Source organism: Mesoplodon densirostris, chromosome 18, assembly GCF_025265405.1.
Source record: "Mesoplodon densirostris isolate mMesDen1 chromosome 18, mMesDen1 primary haplotype, whole genome shotgun sequence".
NCBI lineage: Eukaryota > Metazoa > Chordata > Mammalia > Artiodactyla > Ziphiidae > Mesoplodon > Mesoplodon densirostris.
In genome coordinates, this window is record NC_082678.1 from 56,406,606 (window position 1) to 56,430,438 (window position 23,833).

Sequence of the window (23,833 nt, forward strand, 5' to 3'; positions counted from 1 at the left end):
GGGATGATGCTGGTGTCTTTGAATAACGAACATCAAAGTGGTAAATGCTAAGTAAAATGCAGAATTAGTGTCTACCCAGTGGGCCCGTAATCTCAATAATGCATTAAGCTATTAACAACTGCCTGCTCCCTGCACTGGAGAGCTCCTGGAATGTGGCACCAGCGTCTATACCGGCAGCAGGTGCAGAATTGCTACCTGGAGTCACAGCCTATTCAGAGCATCCATCCCACTGCCACAGAAGCTACTTTTTTTTTTTTTAATGACAAAAATCACTAGAATCAGGAGTTAAAGAACTAAAATTCTATCTACTGCCTTTTCTCCTCATGTTGAATAGGCAGAAAAATGGCCACAGTGGTGCTAGAGATGACCATGTAAAATGATCTACGATATTTTTAGCTTTAGGGATTCCAGAGGTTTGCAGTAATATACTGGAGGCCTACATTGTTTTTATTTTTTTAATACATGAAAAGCCTACGTAATCACATTTTCTTCTTCCATTGAAGTAAATGTTTATCTAGTTCTTTCAAAAAAAAAAAACCTCTTAAAGTCACCCTTTTTAAAAGAGAGGTGGGCTTCCCTGGTGGTGCAGTGGTTAAGAATCTGCCTGCCAATGCAGGGGACACGGGTTCGGCCCTGGTCCACAACTATTGAGCCTGCGCTCTGGAGCCTGCGAGCCACAGCTACTGAGCCCACGTGCCACAACTACTGAAGCCCACACACCTAGAGCCGATGCTCCACAACAAGAGAAGACACCACAATGAGAAGCCCGCGCACCGCAATGAAGAGTAGCCCCCACTCGCCGCAACTAGAGAAAGCCCACGCACAGCGATGAAGACCCAATGCAGCCAAAAATAAATAAATATATTTTAAAATGAATAACAATTAGAGATAGACTAACAATAAGTGAATCAAATGAGTGGTGCCAACAGCAGGTGCTGCAGTAATGCAGAGAAGGCACAGGGTCAAGACAAACTAAAACAGTCAGTGGTGCTGAAAACCTGAGTTGTTTGTTTCTTGGGCAAGTGTCTCATAGATTACACTATCGTGCTTTTTCTCCAACCTGTTTAAAACATGCTGCCATTCTTGCCTTGCAAGAGCCGCCTTATTTTTGAGATTCCAAATGAAGAACTCTAGCCCTTTTCTATAGCCCCTCACTACTCACAAAGTGTGGTCCAAGGCCCAGCAGCATCAACCTGGAGCTTGAATGAAATGCAGAATCTCAGGCCCCATCCCAGACCTACAGAATCAGACGCCACAGCTTAACAAGATCCCAGGCGATCTGTATACACATTAAAGGGTGAGAAACACAGCTCACATTAATCTGCCTCGGTCTGGCCCACTGGACTTGCTGAAGCCAACTCGAGCGCCTGTTTTGTTTAAGCCACACGAGCATGCTCAGCCCCTCACAGATCAGCATCATTCTGCTGTCATGGTTCCCAGATGAGGAATCAGAGGTAAATGGAGGTTAAGAGGCTTTTCCAGACTCTACACAGAAAATGAGTAACCCCACTGGGACCAGAACCCCTTCTCCATGAGTTGTCCATTTGTTGATTAGTCATACAATCTGACCATAACAGATCAACTGATCTAAAGACTATCAAAATGTACACTTCACTGGGGAAGAAAGTAAAAACTGAAGAGAAAGAAATTAAGGAACATAAATTTAGTCTGTACTTTATCTATAATCTGGATATTCATCTAAAAAATCCTAAACTGCTAAGTGGTATGAGATGGTCTTTGGGTGTGAAAAATCTGATCATCCTGAACCCAGAAAATGCTTGCAAAATTCCACAATCACATTTAAGCTTGTTTGGTGATAACTGGAAACCAATTTGTGCCACAGCCTATACAAATAATACTTTTAAATCTTCAAAGAGTAAGTGGTAAAAATTAAACATGAATCATAGACTCCTGGTTAAGTGGTGAACTTTGATTTGTATAGGTCAGAACATCTAGACCCAGAGTACTTAAAAAAATCACGTCAGCAATTAAACCCAAGGCACGTATAAGTTTGCCTCAAAATTGCAAAAGTCACTACTGCCCTCTGAAAAGCAGAATCGTGAAATCTCAGGTCCTTTCATAAATAAGATCTCAGTCCTTAGAAGTTCATTATCACTTTAAGGGAGACAAAAACGAATTTATAAATTAGAATAAAGTTCACAGGACTAACAGCTCACTGGTGAACGGCTGAGCGCTCTGCTCATCTAACCACTTGATGCCTCACTAGATGTATCAACATTCTTAAAATTCAAGCAGTGAGCCTCAACGTTCTCCCTGCACGGACTCCTATATCGTACCTCTGGCCCGCTTCCACATTTTTGGTGCTTTTACACCAAATTAACTTCATTTGTAAACTACGGATGAATTAACTTCCCATTTTTTTTTAATAAACCAAAGGCATCTGTAATTATCTATGAGAGTTTCTGAGCAGAAGAAGGTAACCAGGTAAGTCTCTTGCATTAGCTGGATGCTCCAAACCCTTGATCCTTGCTGAGGGACAGCACGCCTCCCGAATTTTGAGGGCACCTGGGTGTATCTGAGCCTCCCTGGAGCAAAGGAAGGAATCAAGTTTTTAGCTAAATAGGAGTCAAAGAACATAGCATCCTGAAGTTATTCCCTTGGCTTTAATTGTCTCCTAAAGAAATAGTCTTACACAAAAAGATAACACACGTAGTTCTTTGTAGATTATACTACTAATTACTAGTCATGCTAAACCAGAATGCAATGGTCTCTGAACCTCATTCTACTCTTGTTCAAATCAGGGGCCGACAAACTATGGCAGGCGGGCCATGTCTGCTCGGCCACCTGTTTCTGTACAGCCCATGAGAGAAGAATGGTTTATACATTTTTAACTGGTTAAAAGAGAATTCAAAAGAAGAACACTATTTCATGGCACATAAAAATTGTATGAGATTAAAATTTCAGTGTTCATAAATGAAGTTTTACTGGAGCACAGCCATGCTCATTTGTTACATATTAACTGGCATTTTCATGCTACAAAGGCAAGCTTAAAAAGGCAAGTTAAATAGTTGCAACAGAAACTGTGGACTTCCCTGGTGGTGCAGTGGTTAAGAATCCGCCTGCCGATGCAGGAGACACGGGTTCGAGCCCTGGTCTGGGAAGATCCCACATGCCGTGGAGCAACTAAGCCCGTGCGCCACAACTACTGAGCCTGTGCTCTAGAGCCCACAAGCCACAACTACTGAGCCCGCGTGCCACAACTACTGAAGCCCGCACGCCTAGAGCCCATGCTCCCAGTGAGAAGCCACCACACTGGGAAGTCCAAACACAACGAAGAGTAGCCCCCGCTCACCACAACCAGAGAAAAGCCCGCGTGCAGCAATGAAGACCCAATGCAGCCAAAAATAAAATAAGTTAAAAAAGAAAACAAAAAAACTGTATGGCCCACAAGCCTAAAATATTTTTTTTTTTTTTTTGCTGTACGCGGGCCTCTCACTGCTGTGGCCTCTCCCGTTGCGGAGCACAGGCTCCGGACACACAGGCTCCGCAGCCATGGCTCGCGGGCCCAGCCGCTCCGCGGCATGTGGGATCTTCCGGGATCGGGGCACGAACCCGTGTCCCCTGCATCGGCAGGCGGACTCTCAACCACTGCGCCACCAGGGAAGCCCAAGCCTAAAATATTTACTACCTGACCAGAAAAACATTTGCCAACCACTAGCTGAAATTATGTTATAAAGCCATCATAGTACATGGCAAAGGAATATTTTTCCAAGTGGTTCTAAGGACCCTGCATGAGAATCCTGCATGAGAATCACTGGGCTGCTGGTCCGAAGGCTCTGGTGGTGCTATCTGCCACATCACTGTTTACTAGTTAACAGAAGCAACACCTCTTGTTCAAGAGTTTTCTCCTGTGGCTCTGCAAACTCAAAGACCTAAGGAGTCAAAAAGGCCTGCCATGCTCCACTGATGCTGAAACTGTTCTGGGACAAGGCACCAGTAAGCCCAGCAGTTGCATATAATTTTCAGAAGGGCCTTTTTGTCCACTGAGACCTCCAGATGGCAGGGGAAAGCTGACCAAACTGGATAGGAGGTTACTCTCTGTCAGGGTAAAAGCAAGAATGGGAAGTGCTGAGGTGAGCGGGGAGGGCCATGGGCTGCACGTAACAGGACACGACCGTAACCTTGGCGCCAGGGCTCCCCGCTCTTCCCTGCAACAGGTGGAAAACAAAGCTCCTCTGTAAATTACAGCCTTTGGAAAAGGATACCACGAAACACAAAATTTCTCCCCCCATCACTCAGATTAAGAGGTTCTGACAGTGCTTTTCATCCTCCCACTACGGGTGTCTTTTCTTAAAAACTTCTCATTTACACATATGTCGTTTTCTAGATTATGGTTATTTTAGAGAATCCGAAAAAAAAACCTTTAGTATATGGATAAAAAAGGGTTCATGATTTGTAAAGACTGAAAATAGAGCAATTTAGCCATTTTCCAAGATGCCTTACAGAAGAAATTTCAAGGAATTACAAGTCTCACATTCTCTGGACTACTGTTCTTCTATCAACCCTCCAACTAAGAAAAAGATCTACTTAAGGGTGGGTTTTTTTTTTCAGATGCTAGTTTATCTTATTATTCAGAGATAACTTCATGATGACAGTTGAAAGGTGTTTTCTAAACGTACAGAATTGTAGTTCTGCCCTTAGAATAGAAAGAGACTGTTAGCAGGTAACACCAGGCACAGTAGATGCTCAACAAACACCTGAACTTAATAATTTAATAACTGTCCTGACGTGACCTTCCCACCCCTCCCTATCCTCTCTCCCTTCCTCTTTCTCTTTCCCTCTCTCCCTCTCTCTCTCACACACACACACTCCAGCTTTAAATCCAGCTAGCAACACCAAACACAGGCAATTAAAGTTAACCCGGCAACTGTCTACTCAGAAAGCAGGAACTCTATCAAACCCGGTACTACCTCTACTGTCGCGTATAAAGGAAGAGTTGGAGAAAAGGACACTTCAAAGATTGTAAAAGAAGCATTTATTCCTGTAGCAAAGAAGCTGTGGTTCCTTTGGAACTGCCAAGGAATTCCTGTGCCGGTGCCCCTAGGGGGTCTGCATGTGTACACAAGCATGTGAGTACTGGTCCTTAGAGGGTATTTTCACAAGTACTGGCCTGGGTTCCTGCACACATCACACACTAAAGCCAGCACTGCTGGCCTGCACATTCAGAGCTGGGCACAAGGCAAGTATTCTCCAGCACAATGCAAATCACCACATCAAGGCATCTGGTGGCCCAAGAGGTAGAATTCTTCCAAAACCTTTAAAACTTCTTTAAAACTTCTAGGTACTAGACATTTTAATTTTTAATACTTCATTTTGCATATTTAAATTTCCCTATAACTGTTTAAAAAAATAAAATCAATGGAAGGATTCTATTGGGTACTTGTCAGCCACATAGAGTGGAAAACCATCTCTGGCTTTGGGTGGTATGTAGTCCAAACCATACAAACTTAAGTGTATAAAACTACAGTGGCACATGAAGGGCCAGGGGTCAAGCCACCTAGGTGAAATTTATTCATTCATTCAAGAAATAGCCAGACAGGGCTTCCCTGGTGGCGCAGTGGTTGAGAGTCCACCTGCTGATGCAGGGGACACGGGTTCGTGGCCCCGTCCGGGAAGATCCCACATGCTGCGGAGCGGCTGGGGCCGCTGAGCCTACGCGTCCGGAGCCTGTGCTCCACAATGGGAGAGGCCACAACAGTGAGAGGCCCGTGTACCGAAAAAAAAAAAAAGAAAAAGAAATAGCCAGACATGTTGTGGTTAAACAGCAAGTACAGTGGATTGTAAGTTCAAGGCTGACACCACTGGAGGAATTGGTACAACGACTTTGGGAAATAGGCATCAGCTAATAAAGCTGAGGATATGCACATCTATGACCAGCACTATTCATAACTGCCCTGGGCCAGGAACAACCCAGATGTCCATCAACAGTGGAAGACAAATAGATAACCTGCGGTATAGTCATACAAATATGAACTAATTAGTTACAGGTAACAACATGGATGAATCTTAAAAACTATAATGCTGGGGGCTTCCCTGGTGGCGCAGTGGTTGAGAGTCCGCCTGCCGATGCAGGGGACACGGGTTCGTGCCCCGGTCTGGGAGGATCCCGCATGCCGCGGAGCGGCTGGGCCCGTGAGCCATGGCCGCCGGGCCTGCACGTCCGGAGCCTGTGCTCCGCGACGGGAGAGGCCACAACAGTGAGAGGCCCGCATACCGCAAAAAAAAAAAAAAAAAAAACTATAATGCTGCAAGAATTTGAACCAAAATATTATATATGTGGGTATATACATATATGTATAAATACCCACACTTACATACATATACATATATATGATGTTGACCCACCCCAAAAAATGGATTTACAAGAATACCTACATTAATTCCATTTGCATAAAAGTGAAAAACAGGCAAAATGAAACTGTACTGTTTAGGGTTAGTATTTAGGTGATACAACCTGTAGAAAAGAAAGGAAATGACTTTCACAAAAATGAAGCTATTTACTGGCTGGGTTACCTCTGGGGTAAGGAGAGAGCTGGTCATTGGGAAAGAGTGGGAGGAGGGTACTTCCTAACCTGCAAGACGGTTACAGCTGTTTTCTTCAAAACAATTAAGTTACCCATTTATGTTTTATACCCTCTTCTGTGCGTTATAATTCACAATACAAAAGTTCAATACAGTGTTGGTTTCCAGTCATTCAGAACCCTTACAATTCTGGCCTGTCTGGGGACAGAACGCTTCCTCTCTCAATGTCATTACTGGCCGGTCAGCTCCATGAGGCAAGGACCTTACTTGCCTTCCACCCCAATAGTCAGCATTGAACCTTTCGCACGGCAAGAGTCTCAATAAATGTCTAACGTATAAACCTATAAACACTTTTTTTTTTTTTTGGCTGGGCTGCGCGGCTTGTGGGATCTTAGTTTCCCAACCAGGGATCGAACCCGAGCCCTCGGCAGCGCAGAGTCCTAACTGTTGGACCACCAGAAACCCATACACTCTTGATGTGAATTTTGTTTTAACTCACCTCTCTTCTGAAATTACTGATTTGAACTGTGCCCACATTAACATTTCCCGTTCTCTGTCTTCACCCCAGTCGGGCTTTCATAAATAACTAAAGCTACCATCTTAAATATTCGCTCTGTAAGTTTATACTCAGGTGCTGTTGCTTTAGCAACTCTCCTTGCTTTCCACTCCCTTTTATGCCTCCTCACAAACAAGGAAAAGACGAATACGGCAGATTTTTTTTTTTAATGGGGAGGTTTTCATTTGCAACCAAGAGTAACGCCAAGGATCTTAATGATTTAACTGTCTTGAAGTTAAGAAGGGGTCATTTCTCCATTGTCTGGAGAAATACTACCATGCTCTCAGGGTCAATAAGACTTTACAACCAGCTGTACTTAAAACACATGCTACCTGTTCTAGACAGAAACCCAGTCTCTATAAAACAGGATTAGTTAATTTTATAATAATTTATTTCAATTTAAAAAGTCACTCAGGAAAAAAAAAAAGCTAGAGGTTTTCAGACTATGCAAACCAGAAAAAAAAATCACTTTGTGCAAACAAACATTTATGAAAATGCTTAGAAAAATCTAAAAGAATACACACAGACCAATAAAGATATACGCAGCAGTTACTTTTGGGCCAGATGCTCAAAAGAAGGCTTTAATCTTATCTGTAAAGTTTTAATTTTTTTCCAAACAGAGAATGATTAATTCTTGGTATTGGGAAAAAGTATTTGTAATCCACCTCGCCTTAAAATAAAATCCTAATTGCTAAAGAACCTACCAAACACAGTTCCTTCCCTAAGGAGCAACATTTTAAAATGCTAAAGTTTTAAACGATTTCCTGTATTTACGCACCTGGCCAATTTTTTATGGTAAGAATATACATTTATACCATTGTATTAAAGAATATTACACAAATCATACCTGCATTCAACCAATGTGAGAGATTTCAGCTAAGAACACAGCATAGACACGTTGGACGCTAACGTTAAAAAGCCTTCGAATGAAGTAAACTGTCTCCCATTTATGGGGGAAAGCCAAAAATATCAAGCATCTACCTCTCCTCCCCCAAGCGTCAGAAGATGAGTCAGAGCTGGAGGCAGGAGTAGGGCCCATGTGTCAAGCCGCCTGTGCAGGGCTCCTTCCTCCACCAGGCAACCCTCTGCTCCCACCCACATCGGGGTCCCTAACTCAGCCTGTCCCTGATGTGAATTCTCAGGTGCCTCTGGTGAAGATGAGGCGGTTATTCATTCTGGGGGCTCCTCCTTCCCTGCATTTCTAAAGGGAACCTATTCTCAGCGGGCCTTTAAGAGTCCACAACAAGTAACAGTCACCAAATGCAGCTCAAGGAAGTGGAGCTTCCAGACACACTCACACAACTTTGCAAAGAATACAGCACCTTTGTTCCCCTCATTTTAAAGACTAGGAAACACGCAGAGAGCAGCTGTGACTTGTCCAGTATCACTTAACTTTGTGACAGAGCTGAGTCCCAAGCGTGGAGCTGCTGGCAGCCCCACCCTGTGACTTTTAACTGACCTGTACAATCTCAGGGAGTATGTTCCAACATTCCATGACATTTCTGAGTGGCCTCATGGACCAGGAATTCCAGGAACTCTGGTCCATATTCCTTTCAGGTGAGTAAAGAATCAGGACTTGGCGTTTTGCCTCCGTTTTCAAATCCGTAAAATGGGACGTAATGTTTTCTACTTACCTCTCTCATAAAACTACATTGAACAGCTAGTTAACACGTGCTAAACGCCCTGAGGTCTTGCTGGATGAAAAGCACAAGGCACTTAAAAAAAAAAAAATCCCTACACAGTAGAACTGCATTTTTAAGTCACTCCTCCTTCCCTTGCCTCTGGGATGCCCAGTTACCATAACACTGGCTGGCACCATTGGAAACATCCACCTAAATAAAATATAGTTATACAATCCACTTAAGGCAGCTACATACAGCATGCAACTCCTCTCGCACACAAACAACGACTCAACTTCGATTTGGAGCAAGGGTACTTAGGAGAAATAAAAAGACATGTTAGCACCGTGCTCACCAATCCACCAACGTAGAGAAATACTCAAGTTGAATACTTGGCATTGCTGAAAGTCAAGTTGCTTCTACCAAAGCACCAGAAACCTTTGGAAGATGCAAAAAGCCGCCGACGCTCCCGTGGCTCGGAGAGGGCGAATGGTGGCGACGGGGTGAGCAGGCAGAGAGGCCTTGGCTGGACCGCAGAGCAGAGGGGTCAGGGAGGAGGAGGGGAAGGGAAAGGATGCTCGCGAAGGAACCAGAAGGCTGGGACCCCGGCCCAGGCGTCGCCGCAGTGGGGGAGCAGCCGGGGTGGCGGGGCGGGGGGGGGGGGGTGCGGAAAGCGCGCCGAGAGCCGGCGAGGCGGGGTCGGGCGGTGAGGAGGGGGCGCTGCGTTGGGCGCCGGGCCTCTCCTCTCTCCGCCGCCCAAAGGATGCGAGAACCGCCCGGGAGCAGGTGGGGGACGCCGGCACAAAGTTTCCAGAGACCACGTTCGCGCAGGCCCTCGGCTATCCGGTCCGGCCAGGGCCCCGGGGCCCGGTAGGCGCCAAGTCCCGCCCGCCCGCTGCCCCCTGCCCGAGCCCGCGGGCCCCATACCGGCTCGCCCCGGCTCCCGGCTGACGCTCTTGCCTCCTGCGTTGCTCCCGGCTTCTGCCGGCTGGCCGTCGCGCGCGCGCCCCTCCTTCTCCCCTCCGCCCGCGCCCGGGGCGGGCCGCGCGCACGCTCCCTGCGCCCCACCGCCCTCTCCCCAGGCGGGGCGGGCGTTCAGGGCGGGGGGGGGGGGGCGGGGCGGTGCTCCGGGCGGGGGCGGGGCCTCGGCCCTAGAGGCGCGCCGCGCGTAGTGGGGCGAGCCACGGGGGACGCGCGGAGCTGCGGGCGGCGCGCCTGCGCACCGTGCCCTCCGCCGCCGAGCGGGGCGTCCGGGGCGCGCCCCCGCCTCGCACCGCCCCAGCTGCCGCGGCAGACCTCTGCTCAGGGGGCCCTTGTTGTGTCCTCATCTGTGTCTCAATATACGCCCCCGCTCCTTCCCCACTTAAGCGTCTACCTACAAACTGGGTTTGGGCGTGAGTGCAGGGATGATTAACTAGGGTACTTTCTGAATGTGAGAGGGTTAAAGGCAAGAAAACAATACAAATGTAAAAGGTGTGAAGAGTGCAATTAGTGACTAATCTCTGCCTCTCCCCCCACCACCACCTTCAGTCCTGCAAGGGAGAGCCCAGGAGCTGGGACCAACGAGTGAAGGGGAAATAAATCTCATGGCAACTGTTGGATGAATTTTGCTTGGGCAGGTATGGGCAGTTTCTAACGACTGTGGGAAGCTGTGTTGTCTGAGACTCAGAAGTAGCTATAGAAATGGCCATCTTCTGCCTGCCCCGAGACCGCCAACGCACCATCATAAACCACAGGTGCCACCTAAGTTTCAAAACACCAGGTCCACAGCCCGTGCCTCCAAGGCAGAACTGTAGGGTCTCCGGAGCCCAGGCTGAACGCATGGATTCGTGAAAGGCTTATTTGCTGTGTCACGCTGAGGGTCTTTTTTTTTTTTTTAAGAAGATGTTGAGGGTAGGAGTTTGTTAATTTATTTATTTTTGCTGTGTTGGGTCTTCGTTTCTGTGCGAGGGCTTTCTTTAGTTGTGGCAAGCGGGAGCCACTCCTCATCGCGGTGCGCGGGCCTCTCACTATCGCGGCCTCTCTTGTTGCGGAGCACAGACTCCAGACGCGCAGGCTCAGCAGTTGTGGCTCACGGGCCCAGTTGCTCCGAGGCATGTGGGATCTTCCCAGACCAGGGCTCGAACCCGTGTCCGCTGCATTAGCAGGCAGATTCTCAACCACTGCGCCACCAGGGAAGCCCTGAGGGTCTTTTTAAATTTTATTTATTTGTTTGTTTGTTTTGCGGTATGCGGGCCTCTCACTGTTGTGGCCTCTCCCGTTGCGGAGCACAGGCTCCGGATGCGCAGGCTCAGCGGCCATGGCTCACGGGCCTAGCCGCTCCGTGGCATGTGGGATCTTCCCGGACCGGGGCACGAACCCGTGTCCCCTGCATCGGCAGGCAGACTCCCAACCACTGCGCCACAGGGAAGCCCGAGGGTCTTTTTTTAAATGTAGGTTTGTCCATCTATAACATGAGTAGATGCAAAGCGGACTTTTTTCAGCACAATCTTGCCCTGTAAACAACTTCCTTGAGGCTCTGCAGTGAGTCAGACACCTAAGAGTCCCGACTCCACGCCCAACCCTTTGCTCACCAGCCCCAGCTACTCACCGTTGTAAATCATTGGCATCAGAACTGCTGAACATTCAAACGAGTAATCATAGTTTTAGGGGGAAGGATTGGTGAGGGAAGTAAAAACAGCGCTTTGGGTTTATATCCCACCCCCCCCACCCCCCCGCATCTTCAACCACAAGCTCTGGGGACTTTTTATGCTTTCTGGTCTCCAACCGGATTCCGAGTCATCCCGTGGGTACAGGAATATCTAAAAGTTCTCTCTGCTTCCCAGACAAAAATATAACATCAAAGCCATTTCAGTGATAATCCTAAGAGAGCTGAAAAGGCTTAGAATGGAGAGATTTGTTTATTTTTCCCTTCATAAAGAGAGAATCAAAGCTTTAAAATTAAGCAAAATTTTTCTGCGAGAGAACAACGCAGACTCTGATTCAGGATAACACATGAGGAGTTCAAATCTTGCCTGGGAAAGGCATCTTCCCAGCGCCAAATTGCTCCACCATCAATTCATCTAGTGACTTATTTTTGACATGCCAATACCAAAATAGCAAAATCTCTAATAGAAATGATTGTATGCCGCTTTCGTTTCTACTTCTCCCCCCCCCCCCGCTCCAAGTCTTCCTTCAGTCAATTCAATGACTCAGCAGCACAAATAGATACATCCCTCTTCAGATGCAAGCATTTGTTACACAGAAGGCAGGTTTCCAGAACAGCACTTGTTAGTGACAAGGAACTGGGCATTTTCACGCATTCTAGAACTAAGCCTACCATGAAGAATCATATCCTCATCAGCGAAGAGGAGGGAGGAGGACTAAAATAGAGTTTGTATTGAGTGTGATGTATGTGTGAAGATCTAGAGATTAAGGAAAGTAGGAAGAAGTGCTAAACTCAGTAAGATCATATAGTGACTGTACATACATGCCTGTGGGTAGGGAGGTGCTTTATGCCTTTACAGAATGTGGAAGTGTGGGCTTATAGATATCTCTACAAAAAAAAAAAAGAAAGAAAGAAAATGCAATTTGAAGGTGTTATCTTCTAAGCCAGCACTGTCTGATAGAACTTTGGGGGCTGGAAATGATCCATACGTGCACTTTCCAATACAGTAGCCACTAGTCTTGTGTGACTTTTTTTTTAAGGGTTTTTTTTTTTTTTTTTTTGGCTGCGTTGGGTCTTCGTGGCTGTGCACGGGCTTCTCATTGTGGTGGCTTCTCTTGTTGCGGAGCACAGGCTCTAGGCACGCGGGCTTCAGTAGTCGTGGCGCACGGGCTTAAGTTGCTCCGCGGCGTGTGGGATCTTCCCAGACCAGGGCTCGAACCCGTGTCCCCTGCATTGACAGGCGGATTCTTAACCACTGCGCCACCAGGGAAGTCCCTCATGTGACTTTTGAGCTCTTGAAATGTGGTTTGTGTGACTGAGGAACTGAATTTTAAATTGTAATTAATTTTAATCAATTTAAATGTAAATAGCCACATGAGGCTAGTGGCTACCTTACTGGGCAGCACATTACTAGACTGTAAATAGGTACCTTTAAAGGTGTCGACTGCTTTCGAGGTAGAAACACCTTAGAGACCGTCTGTTACAAAAGTCTGACTTGTCTATGCCCAGAGAAGGTGTGGGTGCTCCTGACTACGTCTAAATAAGCAGTGTTTTAGAGCAGTGCAGCTTCTGTGCAGAATAAGAGCTGATCTGATTAGACACAGTACATAGAGGGTGGAAACTTCTACTCTGCTTAGCTTCTGATGTCTGCCTTTCCAAAAATATTCTCCTTAATTGCTTGGGCAATGACTTCTCCTGAGACTAATCAGACCTTGATGAGCCCCTCAAAGAATAGCTGCATCTTCCATTTGCATCATTTCTTCTGGTTAACAAATTGGCAACAGATTTGATGTATCTGTTAGAATTGGGAGACAGCTGTGATCAGGGCGCCCAGGTCTACAGAAGGTAGATTTCAGGGAGCCATCAGGTCCCATGGCTCTGGAGCACCTGCTTGCTAATGCCTGTAACTCCAGAGTATATGCCATTAATAGCTACAAAAATGCAAATCCCCCAGAGAAGTAAATCTTTAAGCTATCTTAAACTTTCACACGTTTAAGAGGGACAGTGGACACCAGGTATCTGGGAGAAAACTCTACAAATGTGGAAAAGATAAAAGAACCAGGGGGATAGAAGTCCAAAAACATATTTCATCTACTATTCAAACTTGCCTAATGCTTGCACTATTTTATAAGATGTAAGATAACACCTTATATAGCTATCATAAGGATTAACTAGATATTATTAATTGTAAAATACTTTAAACTTTTATTTGTAGAGTTTTATTTTATTTATTTACTTACTTACTTATTTACTTTTTGGCTGCATTGGATCTTTGTTGCTGCGCACGGGCTTTCTCTAGTTGTGGCGAGCGGGGTCTACTCTTCGTTGTGGTGCGCCGGCTTCTCATTGCAGTGGCTTCTCTTTGCTGTGGAGCACGGGCTCTAGGTGCACGGGCTTCAGCAGTTGTGGCTCGCAGGCTCTAGAGCGCAGGCTCAATAGTTGTGGCGCACAGGCTTAGTTGCTCTGTGGCATGTGGGATCTCCTCGGACCAGGGCTCAAACCCGTGTCCCCTGCATTGACAGGCGGATTCTTAACCACTGTGCCACCAGGGAAGTCCTATTTGTAGAGTTTTAATAGTTCTCATGTAATTTATTTTTCCATTAATAAAAAAAAGTCACATTACAAAACAGGAGAGAAAGCATCACCCCTAATTTTACTACTTAATGAAACAAAGATTAGCATCTTTTTCTCTTTTTTCTATGCATTGTTTTGTTTCCTTTACACAATTACAATCATAGTGTGCCTACAGTCTTGTAACCTGAGTTCAAGCTCCTTGAGCTAGGCTTATATAAGGGAATATTACAACATATTTAGGATGACTAGGTCATTTAATATCTACCTGTCTGAAGTTTTCTGCCCTTAATTCAACCCTGGGCTGTGGCAGTGATGCACAGTGATGAAGATTCCAAGAGGAACAACAACATCCATGAAAAATGCACCTGTGCCTATTTTAACATTTGCTCTGCGTCCCTCAGAACTTAGTGTCCCTCTGTGAGACTTTATCATGGTGTGAATTTACCATTCACCACGGAACATCAAGGGCTTGTTCATACCTGGCTGGGGTTAAATGAAAACATCAAAGGCTCAATGGGAAGGGAAGGGAAGGGAGGTGTCAGGTGTAATATATACCTTATCCCATTTATCTTCATCAAACCCAGTCAGGTAGGTTTGATCAACCACAGTTCAGATATGAGGGGTTAAAAAACTTGCCCAAGGCTGTATCATTATTAATAGCAGAACTAGGATTAGCACTTAGGTCTTTCCAGTACACCAGGCAGGTAAACAAGAAAGCATATACACCCTTTATTTAAAAAGGAAAAGAGAGGGGTTTAAAATTTTTTTTTAAACTAGAATATATTCACGTATTTCTTGAGGAAAAAATTGTTTTAAAAGAAACCTTTAAAGAAAGGGTAAGTGGGGCTTCCCTGGTGGCGCAGTGGTTGGGAGTCCGCCTGCCGATGCGGGGGACACGGGTTCGTGCCCCGGTCCGGGAGGATCCCACATGCCGCGGAGCGGCTGGGCCCGTGAGCCATGGCCGCTGAGCCTGCGCGTCCGGAGCCTGTGCTCCGCAACGGGAGAGGCCACAACAGTGAGAGGCCCGCGTACCGCCAAAAAAAAAATAAATAAATAAAAAAGGGAAATGAAAAATTAAAATATTTCCCCCCAAGAGTTAGTAACCTCTGGTAATAAACAATAATTAAATGGTAAGAGACGTAACTTTAAGGGCTGCCTAGGTAATTAATGCCACTTTGCATAATCTCCTACAACACCAAAGAGAAAAAACCTGGTCCCACTAAAAGGGAGTAAATGTCCATATCAGCCCAAGAGCCTGAAGACCGCCCCTCTAGTTATAAATTGTTATAACATTCTGATGTCAAGCCTCTGACTATGCAAATGAAAGAATGGAAGGTGAGGGGTGGTGCGTGTAGCAGTTTCCCAGATTGGTTAGGAGGCAACATCTAACCTACAGTGTTGCTTTGCCAAATAGTAGCAAATCTGTGTTACAGGAAGTTGTAAGCCTCAAATAAGTCTTCACCCACCCAAAATGTACACATTGTTGCAAACATATCCCCTGCCGCGTGTCTCCAGAGCCCTGGAAAATGTCTGGCTACATCCTGGATGCTAATCAGGGGTACCTCCTCTCAACAGAGGGCCTCTAAGCTCCCAGCCCCTACACCCGCCCCCTCTTGCCGCATCTGCTGGAAATCCATGGCTTGCCTTCCCCCGCCCCCAGTTTCCATGGAGATGAAACAGTTTACTTTTTTCCCCCAACTCTAAGCCACGGTTATTTTTAACTGTAAAACTCTGAGCCAGGTCACAGCTGGGATCTGGAAGATGTAATGACGTCTATAGCCACCCTACTCTCCCACCAACGCCTTCTTTTCTGCAGTTGCTGGGGGCGGAGGCACCCCTGGGAGAGTTTGCTCTCAAAAGCGTTTTGCTTTGCATCATTGAAGTTAAACCTGTGCTCGCTTAGACCTGACAGGTGCCTTGAATCTGGAACTATGCACACTCCAAACAAGGCAAAGAGCCCCTTGTTGGCGCGGGGCAGCCAGGTAAGGTCGACACTGCTGTCACCTCCCTGTGGCTAGAGCTTAGACAGGTGCCCTTTGGTAAAAATATATCAAGGTGTCATCCTCCAGGCGAAAAATAAGGTCTCTCTCTGGGGCCTCCCTGGTGGCGCAGTGGTTGAGAGTCCGCCTGCCGATGCAGGGGACACGGGTTCGTGCCCCGGTCCGGGAAGATCCCACGTGCCGCGGAGCGGCTGGGCCCGTGAGCCATGGCCGCTGAGCCTGCGTGTCTGCAGCCTGTGCTCCGCAACGGGAGAGGCCACAGCAGTGAGAGGCCTGCGTACCGCAAAAAAATAAAAAATAAAAAAATAAGGTCTCTGGCTCCTGCCCCCAGTCGAGTGGCTTTTTCTGCTGCAGCTTGACTTTACTTAAAAAGAGGCTCCAGACAAGACACTGTGTGGGAAAACTGTTCCACCGCTCCAGAGCAAAGCAAATTCCCATGGGGTAAGGGCTGGGACACTGCTACCCTCTCTTCCTTTATTGAAAGTTCCTGTCGGTCCCCCCCCCCCATCTCTGAGGCTCCTGGTACTTGGGAGCTCATGTCTTCATGGCACTTTGGAACTTTTCACCCTTTTTCAATAATGTTTGGGGAAAAGCTATTCAATTACCCTGAAAATTGCCTTTTTCATCTTAGACAACATCCTAAGATTGGAAACCGAAGTAAAAACATCAGACAGCCTCAACTCAAAGTCAGTTTTCTGATAGGGTATATTGTATGGGAACATTAAAATTAAGCTTCACAGTGCAGGTCCCATTATTCTTTTTATTTCTTAAAATAATATATATTTTATGGGCTTCCCTGGTGGTGCAGTGATTGGGAGTCTGCCTGCCGATGCAGGGGACACGGGTTTGTGCCCCGGTCCAAGAGGATTCCTCATGCTGCGGAGCGGCTAGGCCCATGAGCCATGGCTGCTGGGCCTGCGCATCCGGAGCCTGTGCTCCGCGAAGGGAGAGGCCGTGGCGGTGAGAGGCCCACGTACCGCAAAAAAAAAAAAAAAATAATAATAATATATATTTTATGTCATGGTAATGGGGAGGGTAGGGGTGGGGGATCCAAATCATTAGCTAGCTATCATTTAATGGGAGAAAAGAGGTTAGGTCACTGCCAGCAATTCAGAAAAAGGGAGGGTACTTGGCAGACAGCTCTCTGGGAAGGCGAGGTACATTGGAAGTGTCATGAGTTGGCACTTGGCCGTCAGTTCACTGAAGTGTGATTTCAGTGTTTTTGCTTTGATTAATAAAGTGTTGGTTTCTTTTTTTTTTTTTTTTGCGGTATGCGGGCCTCTCACTGCTGTGGCCTCTCCCGTTGTGGAGCACAGGCTCTGGACGTGCAGGCTCAGCGGCCATGGCTCACGGGCCTAGCCGCTCCACGGCATGTGGGATCTTCCCGGACCGGGGCATGAACCCATGTCCCCTGCATCAGCAGGCGGACTCCCAACCACTGCGCCACCAGGGAAGCCCTAAAGTGTTGGTTTCTTAAAACAATTGTGAGGTCTTCTCCTTTCCACACTTCCTAAGATGCTACTTCTGTTCCACATAACTCTGGACCAAGGCAAGATTATTAGCAAGTTACCTGGAAGCTTTCTGCCACATAAGACCTCTGGGGAGACCAGAGAAAGCTGAAGAAAAAAGTGTGGCTTGGTTAAGAACGTGAGATTAATTCAACCAGATGATTAGTTTGGTGCCATAGAAATCCATCCCCTGTGCTCCAAAGTAGAAAATAAGTGCATCAGACTTAATTCTCCAGCCCTGAAAGACACAAAACAAATCTGGGCTGGCAAAGGTTAACCAGGGCTTTCAAAGGCAAGGGGAGGTACGGCGATATTCAGGGCTGCATCTATCAAATCAAATTTTCTGTAGCTTTCAATTTGGGGTTTTAAACCTTTTAATGGTCCCTTTCTGCATTCTTATCTCAATTTCCTTATTCTTACTCTTAACTGGGAGGGGGGGCCAGCACACAACACATACCAAGCAAGTAACTCCTAGTGACAAAGGAATTTTAATGTCAGATGCAAGACATTCATCCTTGCTTTAAATACCTATGTCTCTTGACTTGTAAGCCTGGTCAGTCAAATTAAACGGCAGTTAATCTCAGTGCATCTCAGCTGGTAGAAGCCAAGGCAGCAGGCAAACAATGAATAGAAAAAGAACTCCCTCCCATTAGATAAACTGGCTTTCCAAGCTTCTCAGAAATGATTCACCTGTCCCCACCCCCTAGCCCTCAAAAGCAGCATACAAATGAACACTCAGTGCCAATGCATATTTTGCCGATACTTAGGTTCCAAAATATTCCCTAGTTAAGTGCTATTCACTATTGTTCTCTCTCCCAAAGCAAGTATTTGTCAGCACGACCATTACTATTCTAACCAGGCTGCTCTGACTCTCCTTGCGCCCTGAGATCCTGCTCAATATCACTTACATTTCACTAAGAGGGCTGGTTATTGTGCCTGATTGAAGGGAAATTCTTTATCTTAGCTGGACTACCTCTTCTACGCAGGGCCACAGACGTAGCAGTGTCCCATTGTACCAGAGGTGGTCCTTTCTGACAGATAGGAGACAGGTTACCCACATTTGGCTAAACACATTGGAAAGGAAAGCAAAGCTTCCAGATCAGTACCTCTGGAATAGAAATTCAAACAAATAAAAAGCCAGGTACATGTAAGTTGTGGAAAAGCTTTTTGTGTTAACAGTAACAGTGTATATCTAGAAGGTATCTATAAAGACATCTTTAAAAATGAATGGGCAAGTCATCAAAAAATCTACAAACAATAAATGCTGGAGAGGGTGTGGAGAAAAGGGAACCCTCTTGCACTGTTGATGGGAATATAAATTGATACAGCCACTATGGAGAACAGTATGGAGGTTCCTTAAAAATCTAAAAATAGAACTACCATACGACCCAGCAATCCCACTACTGGGCATATATCCTGAGAAAACCATAATTCAAAAAGAGTCATGTACCACAATGTTCACTGCAGCTCTCCTTACAATAGCCAGGACATGGAAGCAACCTAAGTGTCCATCGATAGATGAATGGATAAAGATGTGGCACATATATACAATGGAATATTACTCAGCCATAAAAAGAAACGAAACTGAGTTATTTGTAGTGAGGTGGATGGACCTAGAGTCTGTCATACAGAGTGAAGTAAGTCAGAAAGAGAAAAACAAATACCGTATGCTAACACATATATACGGAATCTAAAAAAAAAAAAGGTTCTAAAGAACCTAGGGGCAGGACAGGAATAAAGAGACAGACGTAGAGAATGGACTTGAGGACACGGGGAGCGGGAAGGGGAAGCTGGGACGAAGTGAGAGAGTGGCATGGACATATATATACACTACCAAACGTAAAATAGCTAGTGGGAAGCAGCCGCATGGCACAGGGGGATCACCTCTAGGGAGATCACCTAGAGGGGTGGGATAGGGAGGGTGGGAGGGACACACACGAGGGAGGGGATATGGGGATATATGTATATGTATAACTGATTCACTTTGTTATAAAGCAGAAACTAACACACCATTGTAAAGCAATTATACTCCAATAAGGATGTTAAAAAAAAAATGAATGGGCGATATTCCAGAATGCTGTTTAGAACACAGTACTGCTCTCCTGGCTGGAGACCCATCCAAGTGTTTTGGAGTAAATATGAATTAGTTTATCCAAGCTTCTCTTTGTAGTTTGGGCCTCTGACTCATCCCACTGGAAATTTTAGTTCTTATCACATACTTACATATTTCCTAAAGCTGGAATGACTTCCCAACTAGAACTTTGTTATCGATGAATGTCATTGGTCTTCTTCCCTTTTCCCGCTAACTATAAGCTGAGGATCTCAATACTCAAAACTGGGAAACTTGTTATCACTCAGCAGCGACTGGTTAATAACTAAGTTCAGATTTAAAAAGGGGGGTTAGGGTGGGGGGAGTTGTAAACAATAAAAGGATGAAAACTGGAACCCAAGAAGAGATAAATCATAAATAGTTGGTCTCAATAGAGACAGTTGAGGTCTTTGAGCACAACAAAGGATCATTATAAATTTATTTACTTATTTATTTATGGCTGCATTGGGTCTTTGTTGCTGCACGTGGGCTTTTCTCTAGTTGTGGCGAGCAGGGGCTACTCTTTGTTGCGGTGCGCTGGCTTCTCACTGCGGTGGCTTCTCTCGTTGCGGAGCACGGGCTCTAGGCGTGCGGGCTTCAGTAATTGTGGCTTGCAGGTCTAGGGCTCAGGCTCAGTAGTTGTGGCGCACGGGCTTAGCTGCTCCGCAGCACGTGGGATTTTCCTGGACCACAGCTCAAACCTGTGTCCCCTGCATTGGCAGGCAGATTCTTTTTTTCTTTTTTTTTTTTTTTTTTGTGGTACGTGGGCCTCTCACTGTTGTGGCCTCATCCTTTACGGAGCACAGGCCCCGGACGCACAGGCTCAGCGGCCATGGCTCATGGGCCCAGCCGCTCCGCGGCATGTGGGATCTTCCCAGACTGGGGCACGAACCTGTGTCCCCTGCATCGGCAGGCAGACTCTCAACCACTACTCCACCAGGGAAGCCTAAGAAAGGGTCATTACACAGAAAGAAATTTGTTCTCTACTTCCCACCAGGACAGAGGAGAATGATATGCATAGAATTCCAGCAGAAATCTTTAATGTTAAATTGTCATTAAGTTCCTAGCAGTTATAGGTCTTTATTCATAGTTCATTGTTGTTGAGTTTCAGAGTAAACTCTCTTTCTTCTGAGATGATCTGCACCTAGAAGGACCTAAATTAGTGTAGTTGGTTTATGGTCAATCCCATCTAGCAGAAAAGGGGAAGGATGGAATATTCTTTGGAAAGTCCTTGCTAGCTCTGAATTTTTAGTAACAAGAAGGGCCTTCCTTTGGTGACAAGAAGATGGAAGGAAATAATGTACTAAGCTAGCGATCGACATCAAACGTCAGCAAGTGCTTTTCTAATGACTCCTTTCAAGAGTACTCCTCACCCAAAATTATGGCTTGATCTTTGAGAAACCCACTAGGATTCTAGGTCTTAAATTTTGCGAAGTTGGGCTTACCCAAACCATAATAATCCTACTTTCTAAAATCCAGTCATTTGAAATTACAGCCTTATTTTTCTGTCACTCTTTTCAACAATGCCACTTTCTTCATCCAATCTACTGATGCGCCAATCAGTTTTTCAGACTTCAACTGGTTCCAGGGTTTTTATCAGACTGTCCTGCCATACTCCCAGCCCTAAGTACCGCAGCTGCTCCTTGTGTCCTAGCCAGCTAAATCTCTTGGCACTGTTTTCCTTACTCCTCATCACCCTCCACCTACTACGTCTGGAACAGTCTCCCACTTCCATCTGCCATTTTATTTCTCTCATCTCCGTCTTATCATTGCCTCAGAAGTGCACCTCTCCCAGGAAGCCTTCCTTAATCAAGATCAAGGACTCTTCAGACTACAGCAGACATCACCTGACACAGATGTCTCATGAACTTTTAGAACAGGACTTGCCTTCCAAGGATAAGAGGCAACCCCTTTATAAGCAACTCAGGGTGATGCTGGTGGTAGAATACGTTTTCTAAGAGACAGGACGATATCAAGAAAACCACAAGCCGCCCTTTTGAAACACTGAAGTCCTTTATTCTATTTCCCTCAGATCCTAAGAGTTTCTTTTTCATTTGTTATCCCCTAGATGAAGTCTATTAGCAAACTGCATGCGTATTTACAGCAGTCAAGAAGTTTGAGCAGATACTTCCAACAAGGCATATAATATTTGAATTAGATATTTTGAATGCTGAAAGAATTAAAGAATCAGTCGGCTACTGGAGGTAATTTGTGCAGATTCTGAAGTATTTCCATACAACTTTGCTTCTAACAGAAAAGGGAAAACCCTGACTCTGAGTTTGGCTTCTTATTGTGCAGAAAGATTTGAGGACCAAGTTTCAGACGTGGTGGGGTCACTCACCCTCCTATCTAGTGAGCTCCATATATGAAAAGGCTTTCCTTTTGTTTTACAAGTAGCTCTTATTGTAGGCTAGCCTTTAACCATTGAGAAATTAGGGTTCAGGTCTCAACCTAAGCAACACTGAGGTTAATTGCATCACCTCCATCCTCAGGGGTCTGGTATCCAGGGAAGCCAAGGGCGAGAATAGGGTGAGTCCAGGACACACATGTTAGCAGAGACAGTGCAGCGTGATGAGGCATGCATCCAACCCCCTAAGTGTGCTTTAGTTACCAGAATATTTGACACACCCACAAATTAAGTAGCAAAACATTTTAATCCATTAATTCTAAAAATAACAGAGACATTTTATACCCAGTGCCACCTCCTCGAAAGTCTACTGCAGATTAGACAGCCAGACTGCAACTTACAAAGCCAGACATTAAAGTTGAAGATGCAGTTTGGGACAAGACCATCATGGGGAGATTTTCCTCCTCTTTGCTCATAAACATAAGTTGTTAGCTTAAAAGAATCCTCGGACAGAAAGAGAAAGCTTTCTCTCTATATAACCTCTATATTTTAAATCTGTCTGTAATGTTTGAACGCAAAACAGATAATCAGAAAACCAACCTCCCAAGCAAGTACAAGGATCTGAGCTGCACTCCTGGGACTAAAGACTGGTTTAGTTCTATTTCTACCAACACTGTGATGTGAGGTACTATGGTTCTTGTTTTAGTTACAAGAGGTGTTAGGAATGAATGCCCACACACAATTAATAATAGCTTATCTAGCACATAACTCTGCAGCACAATACCAACAACAGGAGTATTTTAAAGCAAGGTGGAGAAGAAAGTAGACATTAATACAACTTAAGGTTTCCTTTGTTCTTCCCCTCTTTTTACAAGGAGAATTCAGCTCAAAAACAAAACTCCACAATGCCCGTACTGTCCTTTGGCCTACCAGGCCTGAAGAGCCTCAGGCTTTAGTGATGTATCCTTCTCGGATGAGGAAGTCATAGATTTTCCGGGTTTTGTTCACGTCTATCTTGATGAGTGCTCTTGCCTGTGCCAGTCTCAAGCCTCCTTGCTTGTTACATTCGTTGAGTAGAGCAGATTTGTATTCTAAATAGGCTCCTGGGACCAATCTCACCATCTGACAGAGCTGCAAGACATGGCACATTTAATAAACATTAACATCTGTCATTCTCATAATTTAATCCAGCAGGTATAGCCAAAATAAAATTTAAAGGGTGACATCAACCTCCAACTATTTATAGGAGCTGCTGGTGGCTAGATCACATTCCATGTCTTTTCTTTGGAGAGAATACTCTCTGAAGACAGACAGACAAAGGCAGAGTGTGATGCCGGGAGAGCTCCAGCACCTATCGGCTGGCTCACCTGGGTTTGTCAGGGATACAAGTCTGTGTCCTGAGGAGTGGTGTGGAGTACAGGCCTGGCACCTTCCAGCTCAGCCAGTCAGGGAGGAGCCACCGGGCACCGTGCGGGTGGGGCTGCTGATACTTGGGTTCCCAAGTATGAATCGCATTATTTTTAGTATCGGCGTAAATCTTTAGTCCCTGATTTTCTGATTACATTTCCTACTTTGGAGGGAGAAGAGATATAGAGACCTTGCCAAGAGGTCACTTTAACTGCTAAAATATCTAGAAACCTGGCTCGATTCCAGTTCACCTGCCATTATCCAGAAATGAACAGCCTGAAGTTACCACTTTGTGGGTAAGGATAAAAACTGCTTGAAACTCCAGGCCATTCCACCCTTGATTCAGAATGGCAATACTTCTTCAGCAATACTTGGATATAACATACACCTCCTTCTACTCCCAAACTAATCTTTACTGTTCCTGCTGGGTAAAATAGAAGACTAATACTAGCGCCTACTCCATGACTTTTCCTTACTGTCTGACCTGAATTACTGATACGGAGTGGCAGATGAAGACACTGATCTTGGGAACCGAAAAAGGAG

General features: G+C 45.6%; 2 protein-coding genes across 3 annotated transcripts in view; both read right to left on the reverse strand.

Annotated features, from left to right (window-relative positions):
* DUSP14 (dual specificity phosphatase 14) overlaps positions 1–9,790 on the reverse strand; it is a 23,791-nt gene extending 14,001 nt beyond the window's left edge. The window contains exon 1 of the mRNA XM_060082868.1: positions 9,646–9,790. The gene's annotated coding sequence lies outside the window, so the exon portion shown is untranslated. The remainder of the gene's footprint in view (positions 1–9,645) is intronic.
* An 11,764-nt stretch (positions 9,791–21,554) lies between these two features.
* TADA2A (transcriptional adaptor 2A) overlaps positions 21,555–23,833 on the reverse strand; it is a 47,667-nt gene continuing 45,388 nt past the window's right edge. For both annotated transcript variants that reach the window (XM_060082223.1, XM_060082222.1), the window contains exon 16: positions 21,555–23,014. In XM_060082223.1, the coding sequence (XP_059938206.1) occupies positions 22,829–23,014 (186 nt within the window). In that variant the 3' untranslated portion in view covers positions 21,555–22,828. The remainder of the gene's footprint in view (positions 23,015–23,833) is intronic.